General features: G+C 54.8%; 1 protein-coding gene and 1 long non-coding RNA gene across 52 annotated transcripts in view; both read right to left on the bottom strand.

The window, feature by feature from the left end:
- PPP6R2 (protein phosphatase 6 regulatory subunit 2) overlaps window positions 1–26,677 on the bottom strand; it is a 113,734-nt gene that overhangs the window by 4,277 nt on the left and 82,780 nt on the right. For 10 of the 51 annotated variants that reach the window (XM_063807509.1, XM_063807514.1, XM_016938782.3 and 7 more), the window contains 17 exon segments: window positions 25,114–25,251; window positions 23,650–23,715; window positions 20,819–20,931; window positions 20,336–20,449; window positions 17,423–17,549; window positions 16,188–16,340; window positions 8,221–8,430; window positions 7,273–7,337; window positions 5,377–5,492; window positions 4,009–4,094; window positions 3,393–3,473; window positions 2,862–2,959; window positions 2,565–2,622; window positions 2,167–2,291; window positions 1,359–1,522; window positions 265–424; window positions 73–161 (listed from right to left, as the gene is read on the bottom strand). In XM_063807509.1, the coding sequence (XP_063663579.1) occupies window positions 73–161; window positions 265–424; window positions 1,359–1,522; window positions 2,167–2,291; window positions 2,565–2,622; window positions 2,862–2,959; window positions 3,393–3,473; window positions 4,009–4,094; window positions 5,377–5,492; window positions 7,273–7,337; window positions 8,221–8,430; window positions 16,188–16,340; window positions 17,423–17,549; window positions 20,336–20,449; window positions 20,819–20,931; window positions 23,650–23,715; window positions 25,114–25,251 (1,963 nt within the window). 51 annotated transcript variants of the gene reach the window in all.
- Window positions 4,376–5,091, bottom strand: LOC134809679 (uncharacterized). Its single transcript, XR_010155996.1, has 2 exons — window positions 5,005–5,091; window positions 4,376–4,550 (listed from the first exon to the last, which is right to left on the bottom strand). It is a non-coding gene; the product is annotated as an uncharacterized LOC134809679 (long non-coding RNA).

Raw genomic sequence — 26,677 nt, 5'->3', positions numbered from 1 at the left:
AGGAGGGGGGCCAGCTGGCCTCAGGCCTTAAACTGGGCAAGGCTGGGTGCCGCCTGCACTGCTCCTACTCACAGGCTTTCTCAGGGCCTTGGCTCCGGCTGCCCTCAGCATGGCTGCGTTCTGTGTCCACCGGAGAGCTGCACCTGGGCCCTGACTCGGAGCTGCATACAAGGACGAGGACAGGATCAGTCCTGGGGGACAGGTGCCTCCTGGCCCTGACAGGCACTTCCTGGCACAGCCCCCTCCTGCCAGCGCATTTGTTACCAGCAGAAAGGTTGGAAGTCAGTGAACTTGGCCCAGCCTTTCTCCTCTGGAGCTGAGGTGCCAGCTGCCCACACACTGGAACCCACGTCCCTCACCACTCCTGGGGCTGTGGGTGTTGAGTTCGCTGGCTCATCAAACACTGCCGTCCACATGGCGCCTGCTGGGGGAGGGACACAGTGGTCAGGCGTGGGCAGGCCTGGGGTGCTGCAGGCAAAGGGGAGGCAGCGCCCCTGCCCCGGGGGCCCCTCAGAGGTTGACAGGACGATGGGGCTGCTCCAGGAGGGAGGCCCAGGCAGTGCCCGTCAGCCCCTCAAGGAGCAACAGGGGACAGCTCGAGGGTCCTGACAAGCTGCCGACACCCATGGGGCGTGTGACCTGGGGCTCAGTCAGGTGCCTGAGGGCCCCCAGGCCTCCAGCAGGGCTGACACTGACAGTGTGGAGGTGATACCACTGCCCTGTCCTACCCAGGACCGCAACCCACAGAGCCGGCAGCTCACCGAGCACCACTGGCCCCTTCCTGGCCTCGAGGATGGGGTGCCTTCCTCCTATCTGGGATGTTCCTGCTTCCCCAGGGTGTCACCCTTGCTCTGTCAGCGAAGAGCTCAGCTCCTCCTAACAGAGATCTCTGCCCCCTCACCAAAGTCCTGAGTGCCTCAGTGCTGCCCCCAGGGCAGGGTAAGGAGAGGGGTCTCATCAGCCATGCGGCCTGTGGGGTGGACTGGCTCCTGCCATAGATGTCGGCCATGAAGGTGGTGGCCGGCCTGTGCTGCTGTGCTGGGGAGGGCGTCAGGCCTGTGCCTGACTGTGTGGGGGCTGGACGGACGATGGAGACTAGGTGGACACCACCCACCAGCCTTGGCGACGTGGCTGAGTGACCACAACTGCGAGGCAGGGGCAGGAGGCCACCTTGCGCTGGGCACAGCGCAGCACAGACCCCTACTCAGGACGGCTGGGAAATAGCTGGGAATTCAGGCTCCGGGCCACAGTGAGCCCCAAATGCCTCAGCTCCAAATGAAGCCTCCACAACACCCAGGCCAGGGTACCATGTCCTGTCCCCGATACCCACACTCCCAGCCCCTGGCGCCCAGCACCACCTTCTGAGTCACCCTCCACAGGGGGGGCTTCCTTCTTCCCAGGGGCCGGTGGGGCACCTGCCCCAGGTGCATCTCTGTGTGCTTCCAAGCTCGCCTTCCCATCCTGGCCTCCACGCTCTGGGCCATTCTTTGAGCAACTCTCTGAAGCATGGGGGCCTCCAAACCTGGGGGAGATTCAGAGTCAGATGTCTGGTGGCCCAGGACGGACGCCTAACATGGAGGGTCAGTGGCGGCCCCCGGCTCCGGGCTGAGGGTGAGCACAGATCGTCTCGAGAGAGGAGCACGAGACGCTCCAGGCCTCAGCTCTGGGCTCCTTAGGGTCACCCGCTGCACTGGGCCCCAGAGCTGGCAGGACAGGCGTGGCTGCTCGGCAAGCCAGCTAATGAACCGCAGGGCGTCCGGGCGTCTGACAGGCGTTCTGGGCGCAGAGGCTTTGTGGGGACGGGCAGGCCCCGCACCTGGGGCGTTCTGGGCGCAGAGGCTTTGTGGGGACGGGCAGGCCCCGCACCTGGGTCGTTCTGGGGGCAGAGGCTTTGTGGGGACGGGCAGGCCCCGCACCTGGGTCGTTCTGGGGGCAGAGGCTTTGTGGGGACGGGCAGGCCCCGCACCTGGGTCGTTCTGGGGGCAGAGGCTTTGTGGGGACGGGCAGGCCCCGCACCTGGGTCGTTCTGGGGGCAGAGGCTTTGTGGTGACGGGCAGGCCCCGCACCTGGGTCGTTCTGGGGGCAGAGGCTTTGTGGGGACGGGCAGGCCCCGCACCTGGGTCGTTCTGGGGGCAGAGGCTTTGTGGGGACGGGCAGGCCCCGCACCTGGGTCTGGCCGTCACCCGGGCGGCACAGCGAGTGCCACTGTCCTCCCAGATGTCCTCGTCCTCGTCGTCATCAAAGGGCTGGATGCGGTCACTGCAGCAGGCCTCAAACAGAGCTGCGCTGGGCTGCAGAGCGAAACGCCAAGGTGAGTTTCCCGAGGGTCTGGGGGAGACGGGAGCCGCTCTCCCCATAGAGCTCCCAGAGGGGCTTAGTCCGGGATGTGGGAGCCCCGGGCTGGAGGGGAGGACGGGGAGGGGCAAGGAAAGCGACTGTTCCGAGCTCCACAGAGGGGCCTCTCCCAGCCCCACCGCACAGGCCCACGACAGACCGAGCCGTGGGCATGGCCTGAGCTGCCTGGGAAAAGGGTGGCCGCACCCCACACAGCCCGGCTTGCTCACACTGTCTTCGTCAGCGTCGATGTTGAAGTTGATCTCTGCGATCCTGTCAAACGGGGCACTGCAAGAGCAAGGGGGATGGCTTCAGCGTTCCTCCGGGCCCACTGCTCATCTGGGGCCTCAGTGCTCCTCCCCCGGTGCTCATCGGGGGCCTCAGCACCCTCACACAACTGGGAACACCTGCTGTCTCCCGGGGACATCAGGCCGCACTCCTGGCAAGACCTCAGGGAGCTGCCTCCACGGGACCTCAGCAGCGGGGAGAGCCGCGCCTCGTGCAGAGTGCGCTCCAAGTAGACTCACTTGATGTTGTCGTCCTGGTCGGCAAACTCCTCATCATTGAAGCCAAACTGATCCACGAAGTTGGCTGTCATCTGCTGGATCTGGTAGTCAGAGAAGGCCTGGGAGGGAGGGAGGGAGGGACGGACAGACACCGGTCATGGAGGAGGCATCAGGCCTGGAGGCTGCTCTTTGGGAACCACAATCTCTCTAGTTGTTCGGGAGCTTCTCCTCCAGCACAAGTGGGCAGTAAACTCTGTTCAGGGATCACGATTCTACCAAAACTCAGGCTGCGCGCTCGCTGCGGTCACATCTGAGATACGCCCCATATTCTCTGACTTTCGAGTCCATCTGCTGTGTCCTCAGTGCTCTCATCAAGGTGGAGTGACTTTGGGGTTCTCCCCTTAGACCTACCCCGCCCCATACGTGCTCGGAGACGAGCCCCCGCTCCCCTTTGCTAGTGAGATGCCATCAGACTCGTCTGGAGGACCAAGCGCAGCGCACACAGGTGCCGGGAAGGGCCCGGCAGGGTGCAGGTGCCGGCCACGCCCTCACCTGCTGAAGGGACAGCTCGTTAGGGAAAGCACCCTCAATGTCCTCGTCCTCACTTGAGGAGTGAAGGTGGTGAGTGCTCACCTAAAACACAGGCCAGATGGGGTGGGCGTGTGAGCCAGCCCAGCGCCCCAGACCCCACCCAGCCCAGCGCCCAGGACCATGCCCAGCCCAGGGCTCCCAGACCCCACCCAGCACGTCACTCATCAGATCTCTGGGCCCAGGAGGCCGTGCTGTGTAAGGAGGTGCCTAGGTGAGGCCAAGGCCCCGTGACAGCCCAACCTCCATGTGCAGGGGGCAGGTTGTGGGTCTCAGGCAAAAGGAGCCCTCTGCCAACAAGCTACAGCTCCTGGAGTGGGAGGAAAGGGACCTGAGGCCAACACCGGCTCTGCACAGAGGTCCTCAGAGACCCAGCCCTGGGTGTGGCACAGGACGGGGTCTCTGTCACTGACATCAGCCCGGAGGACACACTATGCAGGGGCATCGCATAGTCAAGAGGAGCAGGCAGGTGTGCGGCCCTTGTGCCTCCCTTGGCCTCTGCCTCAGGGCACAGGCAGGAGCGTCTGACGGCGTCCCAGCACCGTGCGTGCGCCGAGGGGGCAGCCCCGAGCCTCCTCACCAGGTCCACAGTGTTCCTGCGGTTCGTCTCCGTCAGCGTCTCCTCCACGAAGCTCTCCCAGCGGCCACGGCAGTCCGCAGGGAGCCCTGCAAGGGAAGTGCTGCCTGGTGAGCCCTGGGAGACCCCGTGCAGATGGTGCAGGGCACCTGGGAGCTCCGGCAGGTGCATCCTGGGTCCAGGAGGATGGGGCGCTGCTACTGTGGTCAGCCCGTCTGAGGGCCTGAAGCAGGGGCTTTGCCGGATGAGAAAGAGGCAGCATAGCCGCGTGTCCGGAGGGGCCTGGGGCCACAGTGAGATTGAGGTGCAGCACTTGTGGGCAGGGTGGTGGGCACTTCTGCCCCTACCGAGACCCCAGTGGGCATCTGAGTTCCAAGTCTGTTGGGTGGAAGCCCATTCTGAGGAACTCCCAGAAACGCAGAAGCCGTGGAACAGAATCTGAGAAAGCAGCCAGCTTCCTTCCCCCCACCTCACAGGCCCAAACTCAGCAGCAGCCTACAGGCCTGGGCACGTGTCCTGCCTGTTTTTCCGGGGAGGTCAGGGCCCTGGAAGGATTCACAATCTGGAGATCGTATGGAATGATCCAACAGCTTCCTGCTTGCCCCTCGCCTCCTTAAACTGCCCCTGCCCTGGGGAGCTGTCCCTGGCCTCCGCCTCCACCCATCTACTTTGCCCTCCAGGATGTGGGGAAGCTCCCCCTGCCCTGCTTTTATTATGTGTGATGGCAGCCGGCAGGCCTGACCTCGCCAGGGGCTAATGCAGCCCAACCCAGGAGTCCCCTCACTATGGTCCTGGGGTGCGGGGAGGACTATCCAGAGCTTCCTCACCTTACACGGGTATAGGGAGGAGAGGCCACAGCTGGGCCCGCCTCTGCCACACATGTGCTGTGCCTGCGCCCACCTAACCCACTGCGTTCTTAAGAAACAGGCTGTGGCCTGCTCCCCTGAGACTTGTGCTACGAAATCTCACACCTGAGTGAGAATGAGACTCTCCAATCACCTGAGTGCAGAGCACACAGCCAGGACAGCCTAGCCAGGCAGGGCTCCCTGAGCTGCAAGGAGCCTGGTGGCGCTAACGGCTTCTGAGTGCCAGCTCCGGAGTCACCAACTGCCCCCGGCAGGGACTGTCTCTTGTGCCACACGCTGATGCCTGGCAGGGTCTCCACAGAAGTCCGCCCAATAGAACTGACACATGAGACCCAGGCCCCCACGAGGAGAGATCTGATGTGTGAAGTGAGAGGACAGAGGTGGCCATGGGTCTCTGTCAGTGCAGTCAGCACCTGCTGTCGGGCAGAGGGCAGTCTCAGGCGGCAGCTCCTTCGGGGCCCCGGTGCCCGCGACCAGCAGAAGGATGACCGGGTTGGGGGCTCACCTCGGATGACCTCGCTGATGTGCGTCTGCACAGGGCCCCGCTCCAGGTTCTGCACCACCGCGTTGGCGATCCGTGTGAGGTGGCCCATGTTCCCACGTCTCATGCCACCCGCTGCCCTGAAAGCAACAGGCACCATCGGGGCGGCCTCCTGGCCCCGACCTTGCCAGACCCACGATCCAGAGAGCCAAGTGGCAGAGGCCTCCAGGTTCACTTCGGAGAGCAAGTGCCCAGCCCCTGCCCAGTGTCCGCGCCCCCGGCCCTCCTCCAGGTTCACCTCCAGGGCAAATGCCCGGCCCCTGCCCAGCATCCGCGCCCCCGGCCCTCCTCCAGGTTCACCTCCAGGGCAAATGCCCGGCCCCTGCCCAGCATCCATGCCCCCGGCCCTCCTCCAGGTTCACCTCCAGAGCAAATGCCCGGCCCCTGCCCAGCATCCATGCCCCCGGCCCTCCTCCAGGTTCACCTCCAGGGCAAGTGCCCAGCCCCTGCCCAGCATCCATGCCCCCGGCCCTCCTCCAGGTTCACCTCCAGAGCAAATGCCCGGCCCCTGCCCAGCATCCGCGCCCCCGGCCCTCCTCCAGGTTCACCTCCAGAGCAAATGCCCGGCCCCTGCCCAGCATCCATGCCCCCGGCCCTCCTCCAGGTTCACCTCCAGAGCAAATGCCCGGCCCCTGCCCAGCATCCATGCCCCCGGCCCTCCTCCAGGTTCACCTCCAGAGCAAATGCCCGGCCCCTGCCCAGCATCCACGCCCCCGGCCCTCCTCCAGGTTCACCTCCAGAGCAAATGCCCGGCCCCTGCCCAGCATCCGCGCCCCCGGCCCTCCTCCAGGTTCACCTCCAGAGCAAATGCCCGGCCCCTGCCCAGCATCCGCGCCCCCGGCCCTCCTCCAGGTTCACCTCCAGAGCAAATGCCCGGCCCCTGCCCAGTGTCCGCGCCCCCTGCCCTCCTCCAGGTTCACCTCCAGAGCAAATGCCCGGCCCCTGCCCAGTGTCCGCGCCCCCGGCCCTCCTCCAGGTTCACCTCCAGAGCAAATGCCCGGCCCCTGCCCAGTGTCCGCGCCCCTGCCCTCCTCCAGGACACTTCTGTTTGAGTAGCACCTGCCATGTGCAGCAGGCTCACCCCAACCTCACTACCAAAAGTGCCACTGAGACAGATGAGGAAACAGACACTGCTCTCACTCCATTTTACAGACAGGGAAATGGAGGCAGAAAGGCCGTGGCGTGGCCTAAGTCCCGCTGGTGGCAGCAGTGGCGCAGGAGGTGAGCCCATGCTGCCAGCTACCAAGCTCAGGCTCAGCACCCCAAGGGGAGGGTTGGGCGGGACCTCCATGCTGTACAGCCCAGCTCGGCCTCTGCTTCCCCACAGCTGCACTCAGACCCCTCCCAGCTCCCTGGAGTCCCTCCTCATATCGCCCAGAGCCAGACAGTTCCCAGCAGGACAGCAAACGGGTGGGGATGGCTCTGGGCCCAGGACAATAAGCGGGACATGTGTCCTGACCAGAAGGAGCACCCATTAAGCAGAAGACAGAAAGACCAAAATAACGCGTCCCTGTGTGCGAGTGCTGACGGAGGCCCCGAGTTCCTGGGGAAGATCAGGAACGGACAGCGGACCCACAAGAGGGCAAAGCCAGGCTGGGCGGGGGCCAGAGCAGGTGCCTGGTGGGGACGGGACCGCTTCCTGTCGGCTCCCTGTGTCCCCTCCCCAAGTAGCATTTGCAGCTGTCCGCCCAGTAGAAGGGCCCCTTGCACAGCAGCCCCAGAACGTGGAGCCACGTCGCACACCCTACACTCCACCCGATCCTGCAGTCCTGCACGCAGCATCACCAGGGCTTGGGTGAGGTGCGTCTCTGCATCCCTGACTGGCCAGGCTGGGTCCCTCCATGTCCGAGCGGCTCTTACTGCGTGTGGTCGTTGGCTTCCCAGGCCTCCAGGATCCTCTGCACCAGGCAGCACTTCTGGAACAGCTGGGGGGCGGGGCAGGGGGGCAGCGTGAGTCAGGGTCTGAAGGCGGCACGCACCCCTCCACCCATCCCTGGACTGGGCAGGGCCGGCTGGCGGCCACGTCTGTGTGGACTTTGCAGGCCCTTGACTGCTGCACACGCACAGCCCCAGCCTCTGCGGTCCTCACCAAACACCAGAGGAGGGTGCAGTTCGGGGCTCATACTGCTGAGCGCCCTAAAGATGAAGCCTGAGAAAAGGACCCTCTCCCTTCTCCTCCAACTCCTGGAATTGCCCCCTGACCCCTGTCTTCCCCTGGGCCTTCTCCCCGTCTCTCCATTGCCCTCCACTTTGGCCACTCTCCTGCCCTCTTTCTCTGTGTCCGGAAGAATGACTAGGGCTGTCTGCCCTCAGCACTTTCTCTCACCTCCAGGCCCTGACACAGATCACTTCTTGTACCTGAGATGTTTTTCCTGGGCTCCACCTCACACTACGATATACCTGTGGCCTTCCTATCTGGGTGACAGTCCCTGGTTGGCCTGCATGTCCCTCAGCATCCCCTCCCCACCGTGTGGCTCCCATCACTGACACTGCTGGCTCCCTGGGCATTTATTCCCTGGGCCTCCAGCTGGAGGCCAGACTGAACTCATCTCATCCAGTGCTAACCCTTGCCAGGCCTGCACGTGGAAGGCACCAGAACCCCTGCTGAAGGCAGGTAGGAATGAGATCTGCAAGACCCACTCAAGCCCCACTGTCTACGAGCGTCTGACCAGACACCTGGGGACCCTTTTCCAAGCCCTGCCCCCGTGTCAGCTGCACAGCGAGGTCCGGCACACGTCAGTGCTGACATGGACACGGTCTGAGTGGGGCGCAGTTGGCGCTGATAAGATGGATGCTTCTTGGACTCACGTGGGTCACCATTGTGTTGTCAGGGAGGCTGGCGGCCGGCTGGGGAGTCTCCAGGCTCCGGTTCCCGTTCTCATGCGGAGGCTCCACCCTGCTCTCGGATCCGCTGGCTTCTGTCCTCTCCTCACGGGCAGCGTGGGAGAGAATAGCGGCTATGCATAGTTCCACTTGGAAGTGCAAAAAGTTATTCCAGGTGTACTTAAAGAATAAGTCCTGGGTAAACAGAGGACAGAAGACAGTTCTTAGATCGGTTTTCTCCTGCCGGCTACACCACAAAGGTGAGGGAAACCCTTCCTAAAGGTGGCGTCCTAACTCCTCACAAGTCCAGTCTCTGGGTAGCTAGGAAGGAGTTTTAAGCGTTTTCCTGAGGCTCATCTCTCTACTACGGAGCTTCTTCAAATAGCCACTGAGCACTTCTGCCTCCTGCCTGTGGGTGTCTGTTGGTCTCTGCTTCAATCTGAATCATCACCTTTCTACTTTCTGCGGGTTTATTCTTTTTTTTTTTTTTTTTGAGACGGAGTCTTGCTTTGTCTCCCAGGCTAGAGTGCAGTGGCACGATCTCGGCTCACTGCAACCCCTGCCTCCTGGGTTCAAGTGATTCTCCTGCCTCAGCCTCCCTAGTAGCTGGGATTACAGGTGCCCACCACCATGCCCAGCTAATTTTTGTATTTTTAGTAGAGACGGGATTTTGCCATGTTGGTCAGGCTGGTCTTGAACTTCCAACCTCAGGTGATCTGCCCGCCTCCGCCTCCCAAAGTGCTGGGATGACAGGCATAAGTCACCAGGCCTGGCTTCTTTTGTCCTTCAGTTGGAAGCTCAACTCATTAATTGCAGCCTTTCTTTCCAGTCTGTCTTTAAAGGCTACATTTCCCTGTATACAATCAACTTTAACTACATTCTACACATTTTGCTAAGTAGTATTTTTATGATTCTTTAGTTCTAAGTATGTGAGAAGTTCCTTTATGATTCTGTCTTTCTCATGAATTACTGGAAGTGTGTTAGACTCTCAAGCACATGAGGATTCCACCCAGGATGGGCAGGTGTGTGCATATTGTCCACCACACAAACGTGAGACTGTGAGGGGTACATTCAGACACTCCCCAAGGGAGCCCAGACTTAACCAGCATGGGCTGAAGCCCAGAGGAGGTTCTGGCCACCTAGATACTCCCCTGGGGGACAGAGGTGGCTGAACAAGGACAGCTGCCATCTCTCACCTCCCATGTAGCTTCTTCCAGATGAGGACAGAGAGGGGGACATAGGTCTGACGCACTCGCCCCCCACTGCCGTCTCTTACATTCCAGGGCTACGGCAGCCTGTGTCCCAGACCCTCTTCTGCCTCCATGGAGAAGGAGGACTGTATGGAGAGGGGAATGGGGTGGGGTGTATATTCCACACCAGGATTCGAGCTTGGGCCCCTCGTTCCACACAGTGGGGTTGGAGCTAGAGAAAGGCAGGAGGCTCATTTGCTTCATGTTCTCCACAGAAACATAGTCCTAAATCCTGGCTTCACCTTCTCTGCCCATGTGGCCTTGAGCGACCTTGGAGGAGGCTTTCCTGTGTCACCTCATCTGTAACATGGAGTCAGACCTGCCTCTCAATAAAAAGCCCGCACCAGATGGCTTTGCTGGTAAATTCTACCAAACATTTATTTTGTTGTTTGTTTTTCCTTTCCTGGCGATGAGGTCTACCAAACATTTAAAGAAGAGTTAACACTAATCCTTCTCAAGCTCTTCCAAAAAACTAAGAGAGAACACTTTCTAATTCATTCTGTGAGGACAGAATTACCTTTGATACCAAAGCCGAATGTGGACACTACAAGAAAAGAAAACTACAAACCAATGTTCCTTATCAACATGGATGCAAAATACTAGCAAACCAAACTTAGCATCATATCAAAAGAATTATATACCAGGATAAAGTGGGATTTGCTCCTCAAATGCAAGGATGGATCAATGTATGAAAATCAATCAATACACCACATTAACAGGATAAAGGACGAAAGCCAAATGATCATCTCAACTCATACAAAAAAAATCTGATAAAATTCCACATACGGCCAGGTGTGGTGGCTCATGCCTGTAATCCCAACACTTTGGGAGGCTGAGGAGGGTGGATCACCTGAGGTCAGGAGTTCAAGACCAGCCTGGCCAACATGGTGAAACCCCATTTCTACTAAAAATACAAAAATTAGCCAGGCATGGTGGCACACGCCTGTAATCCCAGCTACTTGGGAGGCTGAGGCAGGAGAATCGCCTGAGCCCAGGAGGCGGAGGTTGCAGTGAGCCAAGATCATGCCACTGCACTCCAGCCTGGGCAACAAGAGCAAAACTCTGTCTCAAAAAAAAAAAACAAAAAAAACATACTTTCTTGATAGAACACTCAAACTAGGAATAGAAGGAAATATCTTCAGTATGATAAAGGCACCTATGAAAAGCCCATAGCTGACAACATATTCAATGCTGAAAGACTGAAAGCTTCTCTAAGATCAGGAGCGAGGCAAGGATGCCCACTCTCACCACTGCTATTCGGTCTTCTCTTAGCAGTCCCAGCCAGAGCAATTAGGCAAGAAAAAGAAATAAAAGGCATCCAAAAGGTAAAGGCAAAAGTAAAATTATCTTTGTTCCCAAATGACATGATTTTTTTTTTTTTTTTTTAGAATATGTATTTTTTTTTTTTTTTTGAGCAAGGGTCTTGCTCTGTTGCCCTGGCTGAAGTACACACAGTGGTGTGATCTCGGCTCTGCAGCCCTGACCTCCCAGACTCAAGTGATCCTCCCTCTTCAGTCTCCTGAATAGCTGGGACTACAGATCTGTGCCACCACACCTGCCTAATTTTTATTCTTATTTATTTTGTAGAGACCAGGTCTCACTATGTTGCCCAGGCTGGTCTTAAACTCTTGGGTTCAAGCAATCCTCCTGTCTAGGCCTCCCAAAGTGCTGGGATTACAAACATGAGCCACCACACCTGACCTGATATGATTTTACACATAGAAAATTCTAAATATTCCAGATAAATTGCTAGAGCTAATAAACGAATTCAGCAAAGTTCTAGAATACAAAATTGACACACAAAGAAGCAGCTGCATTTCCATACACTAGCACTGAATAATCCAAAAAGGAAAGTAAGAAAACAATTTTATATATGACAGCATCCAGAAGAATTAAGTCAAGGAGATAAAAGATTTGTACACCGAAAACTACAAAACACTGCTACAAGAATTTAAAGACCTATTTAAAGTAAATGGGGCCAGGCATGGTGGCTCATGCCTGTAATCCCAGCACTTTGGGAGGCCAATGTGGGCAGATCACTTGAGGTCAGGAGTTTGAGACCAACCTGGCCAACATGGTGAAACCCCATTTCTACTAAAAATATAAAAATTGGCTGGGCGTGGTGGCTCACGCCTATAATCCCAGCACTTTGGGAGGCCGAGGTGGGCGGATCACGAGGTCAGGAGATCGAGACCGTCCTGGCTAACATGGTGAAACCCTGTCTCTACTAAAAATACAAAAAATTAGCCACGCGAGGTAGCAGGCACCTGTAGTCCCAGCTACTTGGGAGGCTGAGGAAGGAGAATGGCGTGAACCCGGGGGGCGGAGCCTTCAGTGAGCCGAGATCGCGCCACTGCACTCCAGCCTGGGTGACAGCGAGACTCGGTCTCAAAAAAAAAAAACAAAACAAAAATTATTTTGTGGTGGCGGGCACCTGTAATCCCAGGTACTCATGAGGTTGAGGCAGGAGACTTGTTTGAACCTGGGAGGCAAAGGTTGCAGTGAGCCGAGATTGCGCCACTGCACTCCAGCCTGGGCAACAGGGTGAGATTCTGTCTCAAAAATATAAATAAATAAATAAATAAATAAATAGGAACACATCTGTGTTCGTGGATTGAAGACTTAATATTGTTAAGAAGACAGTATTACCCAAAGTGATCTATAAATTCAATGCAATCCCTACCAAAATCTGAACAGCATTTTTGCAAACACTGAAAAACCCATCCCCAAATTCATACAGAATCTCAAGGGACGACTTTGAATAGCCAAAACAATCTGGAAAAAGAACAAAGTTGGAAAACTCACACTTATCACTTACTACAAAGCTACAGTCACCAAAACAGTGCGACACTGGCATAAGGACAGACATATAAACCAACGAAACAGAACAGAGAGTCCAGAAAGAAACCTTTGCACACATCGCCAGCTGTTTTTTTTTTTTTTTTGAGATGGAGTCTCGCTCTGTTGCCCAGGCTGGAGTGCAGTGGCACAATCTCGGCTCACTGCAAGCTCCACCTCCCGGGTTCACGCCATTCTCCTGCCTCAGCCTCCCAAGTAGCTGGGACTACAGGCACATGCCACCACACCCAGCTAATTTTTTCATATTTTTAGCAGAGACGGGGTTTCACTATGTTGGCCAGGATGGTCTCAATCTCCTGACCTCATGATCCACCCACCTCAGCCTCCCAAAGTGCTGGGATTACAGGCATGAGCCACCGCGCCCGGCCGGCCAGCTGGTTTTTAACAATTAGGCCGAGACCATTCATGGGGGAAAGGACGGTGTGTTTTTTTTTTTTGAAACGGAATCTCGCCCTGTCACCCAGGCTGGAATGCAGTGGTGTGATCTTGGCTCACTGCAACCTCCGCCTCCCGGGTTCAAGTGATTCTCCTGCCTCAGCCTCCCAAGTAGCTGGGATTACAGGCGCCGCCACCATGCCTGGCTAATTTTTGTATTTTTTGTAGAGATGGAGTTTCGCCACATTGGCCAGGCTGGTCACAAACTCCTGACCTCAGGTGATCTGCCTGCCTTGGCCTCCCAAAATACTGGGTTTACAGGCGTGAACCACCATGCCCGGCCTAGGACAGTCTTTTCAACAAGTGCTGGGAAAACTGGATAATCCCATGCAAAAGAATGAAGCTGGACCCTTACTTTACACCAGATACAAAAATTAATTCAAAATGGATCAAAGACCTAAACATAAGAGAGAAAACATACAACTTTTTGAAGGAAGCATAGAGGAAAAGCTTCATGATACTGATTTGGCAATGACTTTTTTGGATATGACACCGAAAGCACAGGCAACAGAGAAAAAAAGGTAATTGGATTTCATCAAAATTTAAAACTTGTGTGTCAAAGGTCATTATCAAGGAGTAAAGGCTGTGTGGCTGGTGGCTCACGCCTATAATTCCAGCACTTTGGGAGGCCACGGCCGGAGCATCACTTGAAGTCAGGAGTTCAAGGCCAGCCTGATCAACATAGTGAGACCCCATCTCTACAAAAAATATAAAAATTAGCTGGATGTGGTGGCACATGCCTGCAGTCTTAGCTACTCAGGAGGCTGAGGTGGGAGGATCACTTGAGCCCAGGAGTTCAAGGTTACAGGAAGCTATGATCACTGTACTGCAAGACCCTACATCTAAAAAAAATTTTTTATGTAAAAAGATAACCCAAAGAAAATATTTGCATATATCTGATAAAGGATTAATATCCAGAATATATATAGAACTTCTAAAACTAAAAAAAAAAAACAAAAAACAAAAAACTCAATTCAAAAATGGTCAAAGGACTTGAATAGACATTTCTCCAACGAAGCTATTCACATGGCCAAAAAGCACGAGAAGATGCTCGACATCACTTGTCACACGGAGACACTGTTCCACACGCACATCAGATGACGAGCATCAGCCACACGGAGACACCGTTCCACACGCACATCAGATGACGAGCATCAGCCACACGGAGACACCGTTCCACACGCACATCAGATGACGAGCATCAGCCACACGGAGACACCGTTCCACACGCCCATCAGATGACGAGTATCAGCCACACGGAGACACCGTTCCACACGCACATCAGATGACGAGCATCAGCCACACGGAGACACCGTTCCACACGCACATCAGATGACGAGCATCAGCCACACGGAGACACCGTTCCACACGCACATCAGATGACGAGCATCAGCCACACGGAGACACCGTTCCACACGCACATCAGATGACGAGCATCAGCCACACGGAGACACCGTTCCACACGCACATCAGATGACGAGCATCAGAAGAAGGAACACAAGTGTCGGCAGGATGAGGGGGAGGATGAGGAGAAAGGGGAGACTTTGTTGACAGGAAGATAAAATGGTGCAGCCACTGTGGAAAGGTCTGGCCTCAAAACTTAACCATGGAATTGTCACATGACCTGGCCTCATAGGTATTTATCCAGAAGAACTTCTTCTTACTTTCAGAAGAACTGAAAGTAAGGACTCAAACAGGTATTTCTACACCCACATATACAGCAGTGTTATTCACAATAGCCAAGGCTGGAAGCAACCCAAGTCTCCACTGATGGATGGATGAATGGACAGAATGTGGCCCACCCACACAGTAATTTTTCAGCCTTAAAAAGGAAGGAAATTTGGACATACAGTACAATACTGAATGAACCTTGGGCACATAGCGCTAAGTGAAATAAGTCAGTCACAAAAAGATAATACTTTATGATTCCACTCATAAACTGTACCTAGAATAGTCAAATTCAGAGACAAAGACAATGGTGGTTGCCAGAGACTGTGGAGAGGGAGAATGAATGGGGAGTTAGTGTTTAACAGAGAGAGTTTCTGTTTGGGAAAATGAAAAACTTCTAGATGTGGATAATGGTAATGGCTATACAAGATTGTGAATGCACTGAGTGACACACCTTAAAATAGTTAAAACAGCCAAGTTTATGTTATGATATTTTACCACAGTAAATATAAAAGAGAGGAAGAAAGTGGAAGACAGAATTCTTTTGAAGAGGGAAAAGGGGCTGGGCGCAGTGGCTCACGCCTGTAATCCCAGCACTTTGGGAGGCCAAGGCGGGTGGATCACGAGGTCAGGAGTTTGAGACCATCCTGGCCAACACGGTGAAACCCCGTCTCTACTAAAAATACAAACAAAAATTAGCTGGGCGTGGTGGCGCGTGCCTGTAATCTCAGCTACTGGGGAGGCTGAGGCAAGAAAATCGCTTGAACCAGGGAGTCGGAGATTGCAGTGAGCCAAGGTCCCGCCACTGCACTCCAGCCTGGCGACAGAGAGAGACTCCATCTCAAAAAAAAAGAAGAAGAGGGAAAAGGAAAGTAGGTCTCTTTTGTAATTGCTTCCCTGATGCAGACTGGGATCTCACAGCCAAAGCAGTGCCCAGAACTCATACATGCTGACAGACCTTCCACACGCGGACAGACCTTCCACACGCGGACGGACCTTCCACACGCGGACAGACCTTCCACACGCTGACAGAACTGTGAGCCAGACAGCACTTCGAGCCCAGTTCTGGGACTAAGATTGCAGGGAGATTCCAGCAGAGCCCCAGAGCCAGGCAGAAGAGGGGGGCCGCGTCTGCCAACAGGACCCACTAGGGCAGTGCCCTTCGTTCTCAGGGGAGCAGCCTCATGCTCTCCGCAGAGGAGCCCGCCACCCACAGCCAGGGCTGCTCACTGGCACTACTTGCCAGCACCGCCTGCCCCTTCCTCTCCTCAGCCACCTGGAGCGTCATGCAAGCCGTCTGCAGGATGGAGAAGCACTGCCCGCTGGCTTTGACAAAAACTGCCAGGTTGACCTTCTACTGTGGACGACAGGAGCTTCTCTTTTAGCCATTTTATACCTAATAACCACCGTGTAAGTTCTATGTTGTTCAGTCAGAACATGAGAAAGGAGGTAGACGTGTCACTCCATTCCATCAAACCGGGTTAGAAATCCGCCTTCTGCTTTCAGGGCAATTCTACAGTAGACTCGTCACTTCCCATGAGCCTGCAGCTGAGACACACCCCACTGCTGCTCTGTGCCCCGCCAGAGACCTGTAGTCCAGCCTTGGGACTTGGGACTGGAACCTCCCCGTGGCAGAGCTTTGTCCAAATGCTGGGGCCCTGCTCTGCTGCTCCTGACAAGTCCACAGGCCATGCCCGGCACACTCACAGACATGCGGGGCTGGCTGAGGGGCCCACTTACCAGCAGTAAGTCCATAGTGTTGAGCCGGCAGAGCTCCTGGTTGATGCTGGGTGTGTTTGTGTGCAGCAGTGCTGCCATGAGGCGGGCGCCATGCAGACGGGCATTCCCCAGGGGCTCCTCCAGCACACCAATGGTGGTCAGGATCGCTTTCTTCTGCAAACACAGAAGGCACCATCCAGTTAGGCCCTGTGAGCAGTGAGGCCACTGCTGGAGTCTCTGGGCTCATGCCCATCACTCCAGGCTGGGACCCAGCCTGGGGTAGCGAGGTATGTGGTGGGGGTTCCTCAGGGAGGGCTGTCTGCCAGAAGAAATGAAGGCATCAATGGGGTGAAGAGCCTGCTGCTCCCCTCAGGGCTTCAGAGAGTGCTCCTAGGATGTTCACGGGCACTCCAGTCTGAGCCTGCAGGGCCAGAGAGCCGTGCACCTCAGCGGGTGAGATGTCCAAGATGGGGCCAGCAGTACCAGTCTAAGGCCAGAGCCCTTGGCACGATGCCTCGCTGAGGATGCCCAATGGGGGTCCCTCTGCGGACACAACCTCAGAACACCAAGTTAACAAGTGTCCCATGAACACACTTTGGGGCGACTGACGGGAATGCCTCCTCGGATGGACCGCAGGTCTCTTCTGATCCCCCACACTCAGCCTACTGCATCTACCTTCTCTTCACTGAAACCTCCAGCTGACAAAACAGAATCTCGGCCCCCACAGAGCTCGCTAGTGGGGCAGATGGATCTTACCAAGGTGGCGAGTGAGAGGAACTGAGCTATAGGTCAGGAGGGTGCTATGCAGCAGGGGTCGGGTTGTGTCTGGGGAGGGTGAGACGGGATGGGGAGTTGCCTGGCTGGCGGTCTGAACCAGGAGGAGCCTTTGTGTGCCTCACCCCCCTCAACATGCTGCTGAGCAGGGCAAAGGGCCTCCCCTGCCACCCCCTGGTCCCCTCTCAGGAGCCGAGCACCCCTTAGCTAGGTGCCCCCAACTTGGAGGCCAGGCTTATGGTGACCTCGGGGTCATTTGCAGAGGCAGAGATGAGCATTTGCAGATCTGGGAGGGGCAGTCCTGAAAATGTGTTTTGGCACCTGCCCGGTGCTTCTCAAGTGGGGGTGTGGGAATGGCCGTCTTAGAACACATTCACTCCACACTCTGCTACCTATGGGACAAGCTGTGGATTCTCCTCCCTGCAAATCAACCTCTCCTGCGACGCCTCCAAAGGCACTCAGCAGTCGCCACGGCCATTTACCTTGGGCGGGTTGAGCAGGAGCTGGTGGAAGTCCTTCAGCCGAGGCTCGATGCCGTGTAGTACGCTGCTGCTGACAGCGTATGACCTTTCCAGTCCCTGAGAAAAGGAGTCCACCAAGCCCTCTGTCCTGTGGATGAGGAAAGCAGATGGAGACCGGGGACACCAGGGCCCTGTCCAACCTCACCAGCAACTCAGTGCATCCTCTTCTTCCAGAAAGAGCCCTTTTAACTTTCCCAAAAAGAAATCCTAGAGCAGTGCAGCTACCCAACGTCTCCACATGTGATCTGGTGACTGGTACAGGCAGAAGAGAAAGGTACTAAAGACCTTCAGGCAGATGCTTGCTTGCGACATCCGAGAATATGGAGGCAGGGCAAGTGACACAACACAGGACTCACTGGCCCTAGCACCAGTGAGAGGTCCTGCTCTGTCCCGCTTTTAAAACCTTCACTGCTATCCCTGTCTCTTTCACTGTTCCTGTGTCGACTTTTATTTTTATTTATTTTTATTTTTTTTGAGCCAGAGTCTCGCTCTGTCACCCAGGCTGGAGTGCGACGGTGCGATCTTAGCTCACTGCAACCTCCACCTCCTGGGTTCAAGCGATTCTCCTGTCTCAGCCTCCTTTTTGTATTTTTAGTAGAGACAGGATTTTGCCATGTTGGCCAGGCTGGTCTCGATCACCTGACCTCAGGTGATCCGCCCGCCTTGGCCTCCCAAAGTGCTGGGATTACAAGCGTGAGCCACTGCGCCTACCCTCTGTGGTGTTTTCAAGCAAGTCTTCTGAGATATTTATTTAAACACTCTTTCCAGTTGTCAAAGTAATACATAATCATATGTTTTTAAAAGTAATATGCACAATAATTTTAAAAATCAGAGAGCCAGGTGCAGTGGCTCACACCTATAATCCCAGCACTTTGGGGGGACAGGTGGGAGGATCACTTGAGGGCAGGGCTCTGAGGCCACGCTGAGATATGATCGTGCCGCTGTACTCCCACATGGGCGACAGAGCAAGACACTGTCTGAAAAGAAGAAGAATAATAATCACAATAATCTAAGAGAAACAGCTGGCTTCTCTCTGTTTTCCTGATTTTTACACAGTCCCCTCTATCACATGCAGGGTTAAGCTTGGGCCTCAGAAGTGGCTCAGCTTTCCTGGGTTTATGAAGATTAAAATATCAATATTCCAGTTGCCTAACTAGAGAAAACGGTAACATTATAACACTACTTCTGGTTAATAAACTAACAAATACGTATTAGGTACTACCAGAGACAGAGAGAGAGAGAGAGAAAGAGAGTCCTAACAACCTCACTATCAAGGTTAAGTCAATTTCTTATCATTTTCTCATTGTTCCTTTTTCTTTCACTTTAAAAAAGCACAGGCTATCAGTGTTGGGGGCTGAATTATGTTCTCCCCAGAACGTGGAAATAAGGGAGCTACGGCCACCTTGGGAGAGTTAGACATCGTCCCAGCCTGTGATGGAACGGAGACGACGGAAACGTCCTGAGACATCAGGTTCCTGCCGGCATGTGGGGAACCTGAATCCAGAGATGGGGTTCAAGGGCCAGGGTGAGGCCAGGAGGGGAAGTGCCCAGAGGACACTGATGTGGCCCTTTCGGGACACACCCTATAGGATCTCCTGGGCACCTGGCGGGCCAACCACACCCCCTTGTGCCAATGCCTCCCTCACAGACTCCACTCGGCTGTCTTTCCATTTGCGCCTCATGGGCATCCTCCTTGGAGTTCCAACTGCTTGAACGGCTCTGGCAGTGCCCAGCCTTCTATGACTTGAGGGAAGGACTAGGCCACACTATGATCCAGAGAAACAGTTTCAAACACTTCCTGAAATTTCTACTGGGGGTCAGAGAAGGGTCTCCAGCACCTGTATCCTCAAACAAACTCGACTTTCACCCGAACTCACTCTTCTGCTGCTGACTCCTCTGTCTCTGCCCATTCACTGTCGTGCCTCAGCAGCCTCCGACAGCTGCACCTGAGGACAGCGATGTGGGGTCACAGCAAAGGAGCACCTCCAAGCAAGCTCCACTCTCCTCTGCCACATACTGCCCCATGCTTGTGTCCACACTGGGACCCCCTCACTGCCTCATCCCAGGAGCTGTGTCTGACCAGATGCGGCCTCTCAGGGAAAATGTCCCTGACTGCGAGGCTCCACCCACCAGCCCCATGTGGGTCCCTTCTTGTGAGCCCTGAGACACTGGGTGCATGTCTACTGCACTCGCCACTCTGCATCACCCTCGCTGTCCACAGACGGGCCTCCTGTGCCAGACTGGGAGCAATTAAAGGGGAGGGGCTGTGTCTCAGTTCTCTGTCTCCTCGGGCCCGTGTTAGTGCACAGTGGGTGCAGAAATGACACCTGATGAATGAGAAAGGGCAATGGAGGACAGTCGCCTGGGAAAAAAGTGCTCAGCATGACGCTCAGCAGGCAGTGCTGACCCGTGGGTGCACAGGGCATGGGAGACAGCGGTGAATGTCACACCCCTGCCCTGTGAGGGCCAGTCTGCATGGGAGATAAACACATATATATGTAACCGTGCATCAGAGTGGAAACCCTGCAACACACACACAAACACACATGGGAGCTGTGGGGACTTGTCGGAACAGTCCTTGGGGAAAACCTGCCAACCACACCTGTTCCACACACATCGACAAATGCATCGCCAACTGGTCATGACGAGCAGCTTCAGGCTGGAGAGGGAGCACCAGTGATGATGAGGGTCTAAGGGGACTTGGCCACAGCCATAAAGTCAAGCCTTCAACAAGGGGAATCTATCCATGCTGTTACTTGCATAATCAAAAATTAAAACCACAAATGACATAATCCAGACTGCTCGTGTGGGCTGCCATATCACTGAGGCGTCAAGTTCAGCTCTACACGATTTCTCCTCGTGAGAGAGACTCACCCAACCCGCCTGGTTTCCAGCAAGGTGAGTAACACCTGAGTCCCACTGACGAGGCAGCTCTCCGTCCGGTCTCCATCAAACATGTTCTTCAGAAGCTGCTCCACACAGTCCTGCCTGCTGGACACACACAGAGGTCACTGCCTGGCAGAGCAGACACACACACAAAGGATGCAAGGATGCTCCTTCCTCCCCGTGGAGGACCCCAGCAAAACCCTCAACCTGCTCAGGCTCAAGGCAAGGCGCCAGGGTTCTCAGGACACTCCTGCTGCTGCTGGCCCACTCTCTAGACCCACCAGGTGACTCCTCTGGAGACCCCTCCCTCTGGAAACAGGCCCCAAGTTAACATGGGCTCTGAACCTGGGGTTCATTCGAATGTGAATCAGAGGAGGTGGCAACATATCCTGGTGCTCAGAGCAAGGCTCAGAGACGTCCCCATGACCCAGAAAGGGAGGCCCACCAGCACCACGGCCCACCAGCACTCACGACTCCAGCGCTGTGAGGAGCGGGTCTGGCTCCAGAGCCTCTTGCAGCTGACTGCCCTGGTCTCTGCCCAGCCTAACTATGTCACAGAGAGTCTGAGAAGCATTTGACTGCCTCTGAAAAGACAAGGGAAACACAGAGTCCCTCAGTGTGGAGAAGAAACAGCAGGACCAGCCCTGCTGGGCACACAGGGCACAAGTCCTGCTGCTTCTCTGGCAGACGCTAGACTTTCGTTGTTGTTCAATACCATCGTGATGTTCAAATACTTTTTTTTTTTTTTTTTTTAAGATGTGGGACTTTTGGCCAGGCACAATGGCTCAGGCCTGTAATCCTAGCACTTTGGGAGGCCGAGGCAGGCAGATCATCAGGTCAGGAGATCAAGACCATCCTGGCTAACACGGTGAAACCCCGTCTCTACTAAAAATACAAAAAATTAGCCGGGCGTGGTGGCGGGTGTCTGTAGTCCCAGCTACTCGGGAGGCTGAGGGCAGGAGAATGGCTTGAACCTGGGAGAAGGAGCTTGCAGTGAGCCAAGATCGCACCACTGCACTCCAGCCTGGGTGACAGAGCGAGACTCCATCTCAAAAAAAAAAGAAAAAAAAAAAAGATGTGGGACTTTCTCTAAACCAGTTTCCTACAAAGAAAGATTCCAGACAACAGCTTCATTTCAAAGAAGCCTGTGTCTGCCTTTTCTGTCGTCAAAATGTAGATCTGGTTAGATTTTTCTTTTTTTTAAAGCTGCATTGAACTATCTTCAGGAATTCAAAACAGGGCTAATAATGGTCAGATATGCAATGCAGATACTGGGCTATACCTGTGATCCACGTTTTGAAATATGCTGAATATGTGGCCATGTTACTGACACTATATTTTAAATGTGGTAATAAGTAGCTGCTATTATTCAGAATGAGTCCTGTAAGCTAATGAAAATAGGGAAGTTGCTACCAAGAAAACAGAGGACTCAACTTTTCTAGGGAAACATTAACACGCAATCCGTGATGGGAACGTGCCCCTGCTGACAATGTAGGGCTGTTCTGTAGGTAAGACAAATGTGATTAAGAGAGAAACAACCCCTGACTCCCTGCAGCATTGGTTCACATGCTGTGGGAAGACTGAGGGAAAGCAAACACTCACAGGAGTATTTTAGGGAGAAAAGAAAGCAGCCAGATTAGCTCTCAGGTCTGCCTTTGGGACCCAGGACAGGCCATCAGCCCACAACACCCACATGCATGGGTGGGCTCCGGTTCTCAGGCAGGGCGGCCTCCTTGCTTCCTACAGACGCCAACATCAGGCAGGGCAGCCTCCTTGTTTCCTACAGACGCCAACGTGGCCTCTCCTGTCTGTCTGATCAGCCCTGTGGGCTGATGGAGAACAAAGTAGGGTGGTTGGCCAGGCAGCGGTGAAGGCCTCAGACACGCGTCAGCACCACTGTTTTCCAATCTGCCAAGGACACGTGGTTGTATGTATAGATCGGTATGTGTAATGCTAGGAAAAGGCCTACTGGGATATACCCCAAACTCTCAACAGGGATCACCACAGGGAGCCCCATTGTCACCTTAGGTGCTTCCAGGGTGGGTGGCTTCTAGGGGGCCCCTAGCAATCCCGTCCTGGAGTTCATGCCTTTATAGCCCCCATCTCTTTTAGTGTGGGCTGGACCCAGCCACCCAGGTCTAAAGAGCCAAATACATTAAGAGTGAGGGGAAAGCTCAGCTCCACGTTGTGTGCTGCCCTGTGGAGACGCCCATGTGGTGCAATGCTGAGGGCGGCCTCGGCCCACAGCCCTGAGGAACTGGATGCTGCCAAGCCATCTGTGACCATGGAGCTGGCCTCTACCCCAGTGGAGCTCTGAGATGACTGTATTTTGTGAGACTCAACAGAAGAGCCACTAAGCCACATTCAGACGCCTGATCCACAGAAACTGATACTGCTACAGGTAAAAATACTTGCCATAAGCAACTACATTTCAGGGTAATTTGCTATTCGGTCACAGACGACTGACACAATTCTATTAGAATTGTTCTTTGGTTTGCTTGTTTGTTGAGACAGAATCTCACTGTCGCCCAGGCTGGAGCACAGTGGTGTGATCTCGGCTCACTGCAAGCTCCCCTTCCTGGGTTCAAGTGATTCTTGTGCCTCAGCTTCCTGAGTGGCTGGGATTACAGGCACCTGACACCACACTTCGCTAATTTTTAGTAGAGACAGGGTTTCGCCACGTTGGCCAGGCTGGTCTCAAAACTCCTGACCTCAAGTGATCGGCCCGCCTCAGCCTCCCAAAGTGCTGGGATTACAGGCATGAGCCACCGCGCCTGTCCTATTTTTATAATACACATAGATTATTTTTCAGTTAAGAAAAAAAAGCGTAGGCCAGGCATGGTGGCTCACTCCTGTAACCGCAGCACTTTAGGAGGCTGAGGTAGGAGGATCACTTGAGGCCAGGTTTTTGAGACCAGCCTGAGCAATGTAGTGAGACCTCATCTCTATTTAAACAACAACAACAACAAGAAGAAAACAGCCTAGAGGCTGGGTGTGGTGGCTCACCCGACTGGGTGAGCAGGAGAATTGCTTGAACCCAAGAGGCGGAGGTTGTGGTGAGCCGAGATTGCACCACTGCACTCCAGCCCGGGCAACAAGAGCGAAACTCCATCTCAAAAAAAAAGAAAAAAAAAAATCCAGCCTAGAAGTCAGTGCTTGATTAAAGAAAGAAAAGTACCTAACCGATCCTCATCTTAGGAAAGGGATGACTTGCCCTCCCTCGCCCCCTGGCCCGCAGCAGTGGGTGACCTGGCAGCACAGGCCTGGACTGATGCACGAAGCTCGGTAAGCAGCACACTCACATCTTCATCCTGGCTCGGGTGGATCAACTCCACAAGCCTCTGGATGACCTTCTCTTCATTCAGCCACTGAAAGAGAAAAAGAGGCCTTTCAGTGTCGCTGCTCAAGTCTAAGTAAACAACAGGAAACTTTCCCCTTTGGTGCAGCACTGCACCCGTTTTCTAGAATATAGACTCTTTGCCTGACACACCCCAGACCCAGAAAGAACACACATAACACACAATGACTGAGTTCTGGGAGGTTCTGGGAGTGGCTCAAAAGATGATAAAGGGTGACCACCATCCCTCTGTCCTAATGGTGCGTATGTAAGCTCTGTCTTCAGGACTTCTCTCTTAAGGACCAGGGTGCAAATGAGCCACACAAGCTATAGCTCAGGAGCCCCGCTGGATGCTGAAGCCAGAGAAGCCTCAGCTGTTCCCTGCAGCACTGGGGCCTTCCCAGGTTGAGGAAGAGTAACTCCACCCTGGAGAGGCTACACGAACACTGTGGGGTAAAGCTCAAGGGCAACGGGGGCCCAGTGTGAGTGTCGGGGTCTGGCAGGCCTGGGCCATACCTGGCTACCGCACCACACTGCTGCGCCCTGTGCCTAAATTCCTTATCCAAAAATGGGATGAGCTGTCCCCCCGTGGCTACTTCGTGAAGTGAATCAAGTAAAGCAGCTAAAAGGCTGCCTGACGTACAGTTCTGCAGGCTTCCCACTAACGGCTATGACCACAGCTAGTACTGATCCTGTGTCCACTGTGTAAAGGCTGGTGGCGGTCAGACATTCCTGGTGAGAAGCTGCTCCCTGAGGAAGCATTACTAACCTATGAGTGAGAGTGGCCGTCGGATGAGTCCTGATTCCAGGAGCTGGGAAACAGGCAGAGGGCCTCAGGGTTTACTCTACTCTATTTTAAACCTCACCACAAACAAAGCTGGCCGAACAGTGAGCAGAAGTTTGTCAGCACGGATTTCCTGGGCTTCTCTGGGGGGCATCCTCCTCTTTTCGGGAACTGTAGCACCTGTTCTCACTGACTAAACATCAGAACAGACGCATCCACACTCCAGGGTAAACAACGGGGCTCTGCAGGGAACTGCTGTCCACCGGGGCTCTCCTGGCAGGCACAGGCCTGGATGCAGGGCTAGCACCTCACTGACCTCCTGCTCTAAGCCACGGGGGTGGGCGCTGGCAGGGGAAAAGGAGGCAGGCGAGGAAAGTCCATTTCGGCCTCTTCACAGAGCAGGAGGCTGGAGACTGCGGGGAGAAGGGACCTCTCTGCTCTGTGCTTCTGAGCGAGTTAAGTCGGGACAGTGGAAAAGGTACAGGCCACAATCCTTGACAAGAACCCCTAACAGCCCCACGGAGAAATGCACACTAGGTGGAGAGATGGGGGCCGGGCGCCCTGGTGCTCTGAGCTCCTGCACTTAACCAGCTGGCTTCCTGCAGCACCCCTGCCCTCGGGAACGGGGGGGACTCCCGGACTCACGTGCAGGACGTCCTGCCGGAGCCCGGCTGGCTCCACACAGCTGACCAGGCGCAGCAGCAGGTCCATAAGCGCTGAGGTGCCGATGTGCTTCAACACCAGGCTGATGAACTTGTCCTTCTTCTTCAAAAACGTAATCACCTGAAATCACACACACCTGAGAGGCAGGCGGGGCCGACCCTGACAACAGTGAGACACCTCCTCCAAAAACTCTCATGGGAAAGTTGAACTAGTAATTATATTAAGCAGAAATAACGGAAAGACCCAGACAAGATTGTAAGAAAGCCCCCTCAAGGGACAGGCAGAGTCCTACCAGGCAGTGGTGTATGTGAGGGCCTGGGCGGGGGAGGGGGGGGGGGCCACTGCACAGGGACCCCTGTGGCTCCACACCAACAGGACACAGCTGTCCCAGGTGGGGCAGCACAGGCTGCCGTGAGCAGCTGCCATCCAATACCTACTGGTTCGGGTTTTTCCAACAGAAACGAATGGTATAGACAGAGCTGAGCTGAGCTGATGGCCATCACTGGCAGCCCCAGGCCTAGAACACACATCCAGGGAGCACAGAGTGCACAAGACGCCAGCTGCTGACCAAAACCCATGAGCGGTTGAAGGGGAAAGAAGACTGAGATTTTAGAAAAGAAAAAGAGGCATCCTGCGGCTGGCTGATGACCAGTGCCAACAAGGTGTAGACAGCTAAGCGTGAGGCCATGGGGGGGCACAGCACCCATCACAGACGCAGTGGGCTGCTCAGACGGCGGATCCGAGGTAACAGTGGAGAAGTGAAGGCTGGGCTCGCTGCAAATTCAGCTCAACTCAGCCTACAGAGACAAGTGTCTGCTATGTCCAGGCTACTGGGCTGGGGGCTGGGGTAGACCCAGCCCTCCACTGGAAACAATGGGAACACAGAGAAGGCCCACCTGGCTGCAGGGCCTCAGCCTCACTCCCCAGTGCTGCAATGAGGAGGGACAGTAGGAAAAGGAGTGGTGGGAAAAGAGAAGGGGAAGAAGGAAGAGGAGGGGGAGGAGGGGGTAGGGGAGGAGGAGAGGAGGATGGCTCTTTGAAAAGGATGATTAAACTTCTAGAAAGACGAAGGACAAAACAGAAGGTACAAATAACAATATTAAGAATGAAACAAGGGGCATCGCTAAAGATCCTACAGAAATAAAAACTATTATGAGAGGTTTGTAGTTTTGTTTTTATGTTTTTGAGACAAGGTCTTACTCTGTCCCCCAGGCTGGAGTGCAGTGGTGCGATCATAACTCACTGCAGCCTCCACCTTCTGAGCTCAAGTGATTCTCCCACCTCAGCCTCCCAAAATGCTGTAATAATAAGCAGGAGCCACCACACCTGCTATATTATGAGAAATTAATACAAACAATTTTATGCCAGTTTTTGTAAATTTAGAAAAGAAATTTCCTTGAAAAAAAATACTTATCTGGCCAGGTGCAGTGGCTCACGCCTGTAATCCCAGCACTTTGGGAGGCCGAGGCGGGTGGATCACCTGAGGTCAGACCAGACTGAGGTCGAGACCAGCCTCAACATGGAGGAAACCCCGTCTCTACTAAAA

The sequence above is a fragment of the Pan troglodytes genome, chromosome 23 (assembly GCF_028858775.2).
Source record: "Pan troglodytes isolate AG18354 chromosome 23, NHGRI_mPanTro3-v2.0_pri, whole genome shotgun sequence".
Lineage (NCBI taxonomy): Eukaryota > Metazoa > Chordata > Mammalia > Primates > Hominidae > Pan > Pan troglodytes.
Note: the sequence above shows the minus strand (reverse complement) of the source record. Positions and strands in the feature narration are given on the sequence as shown.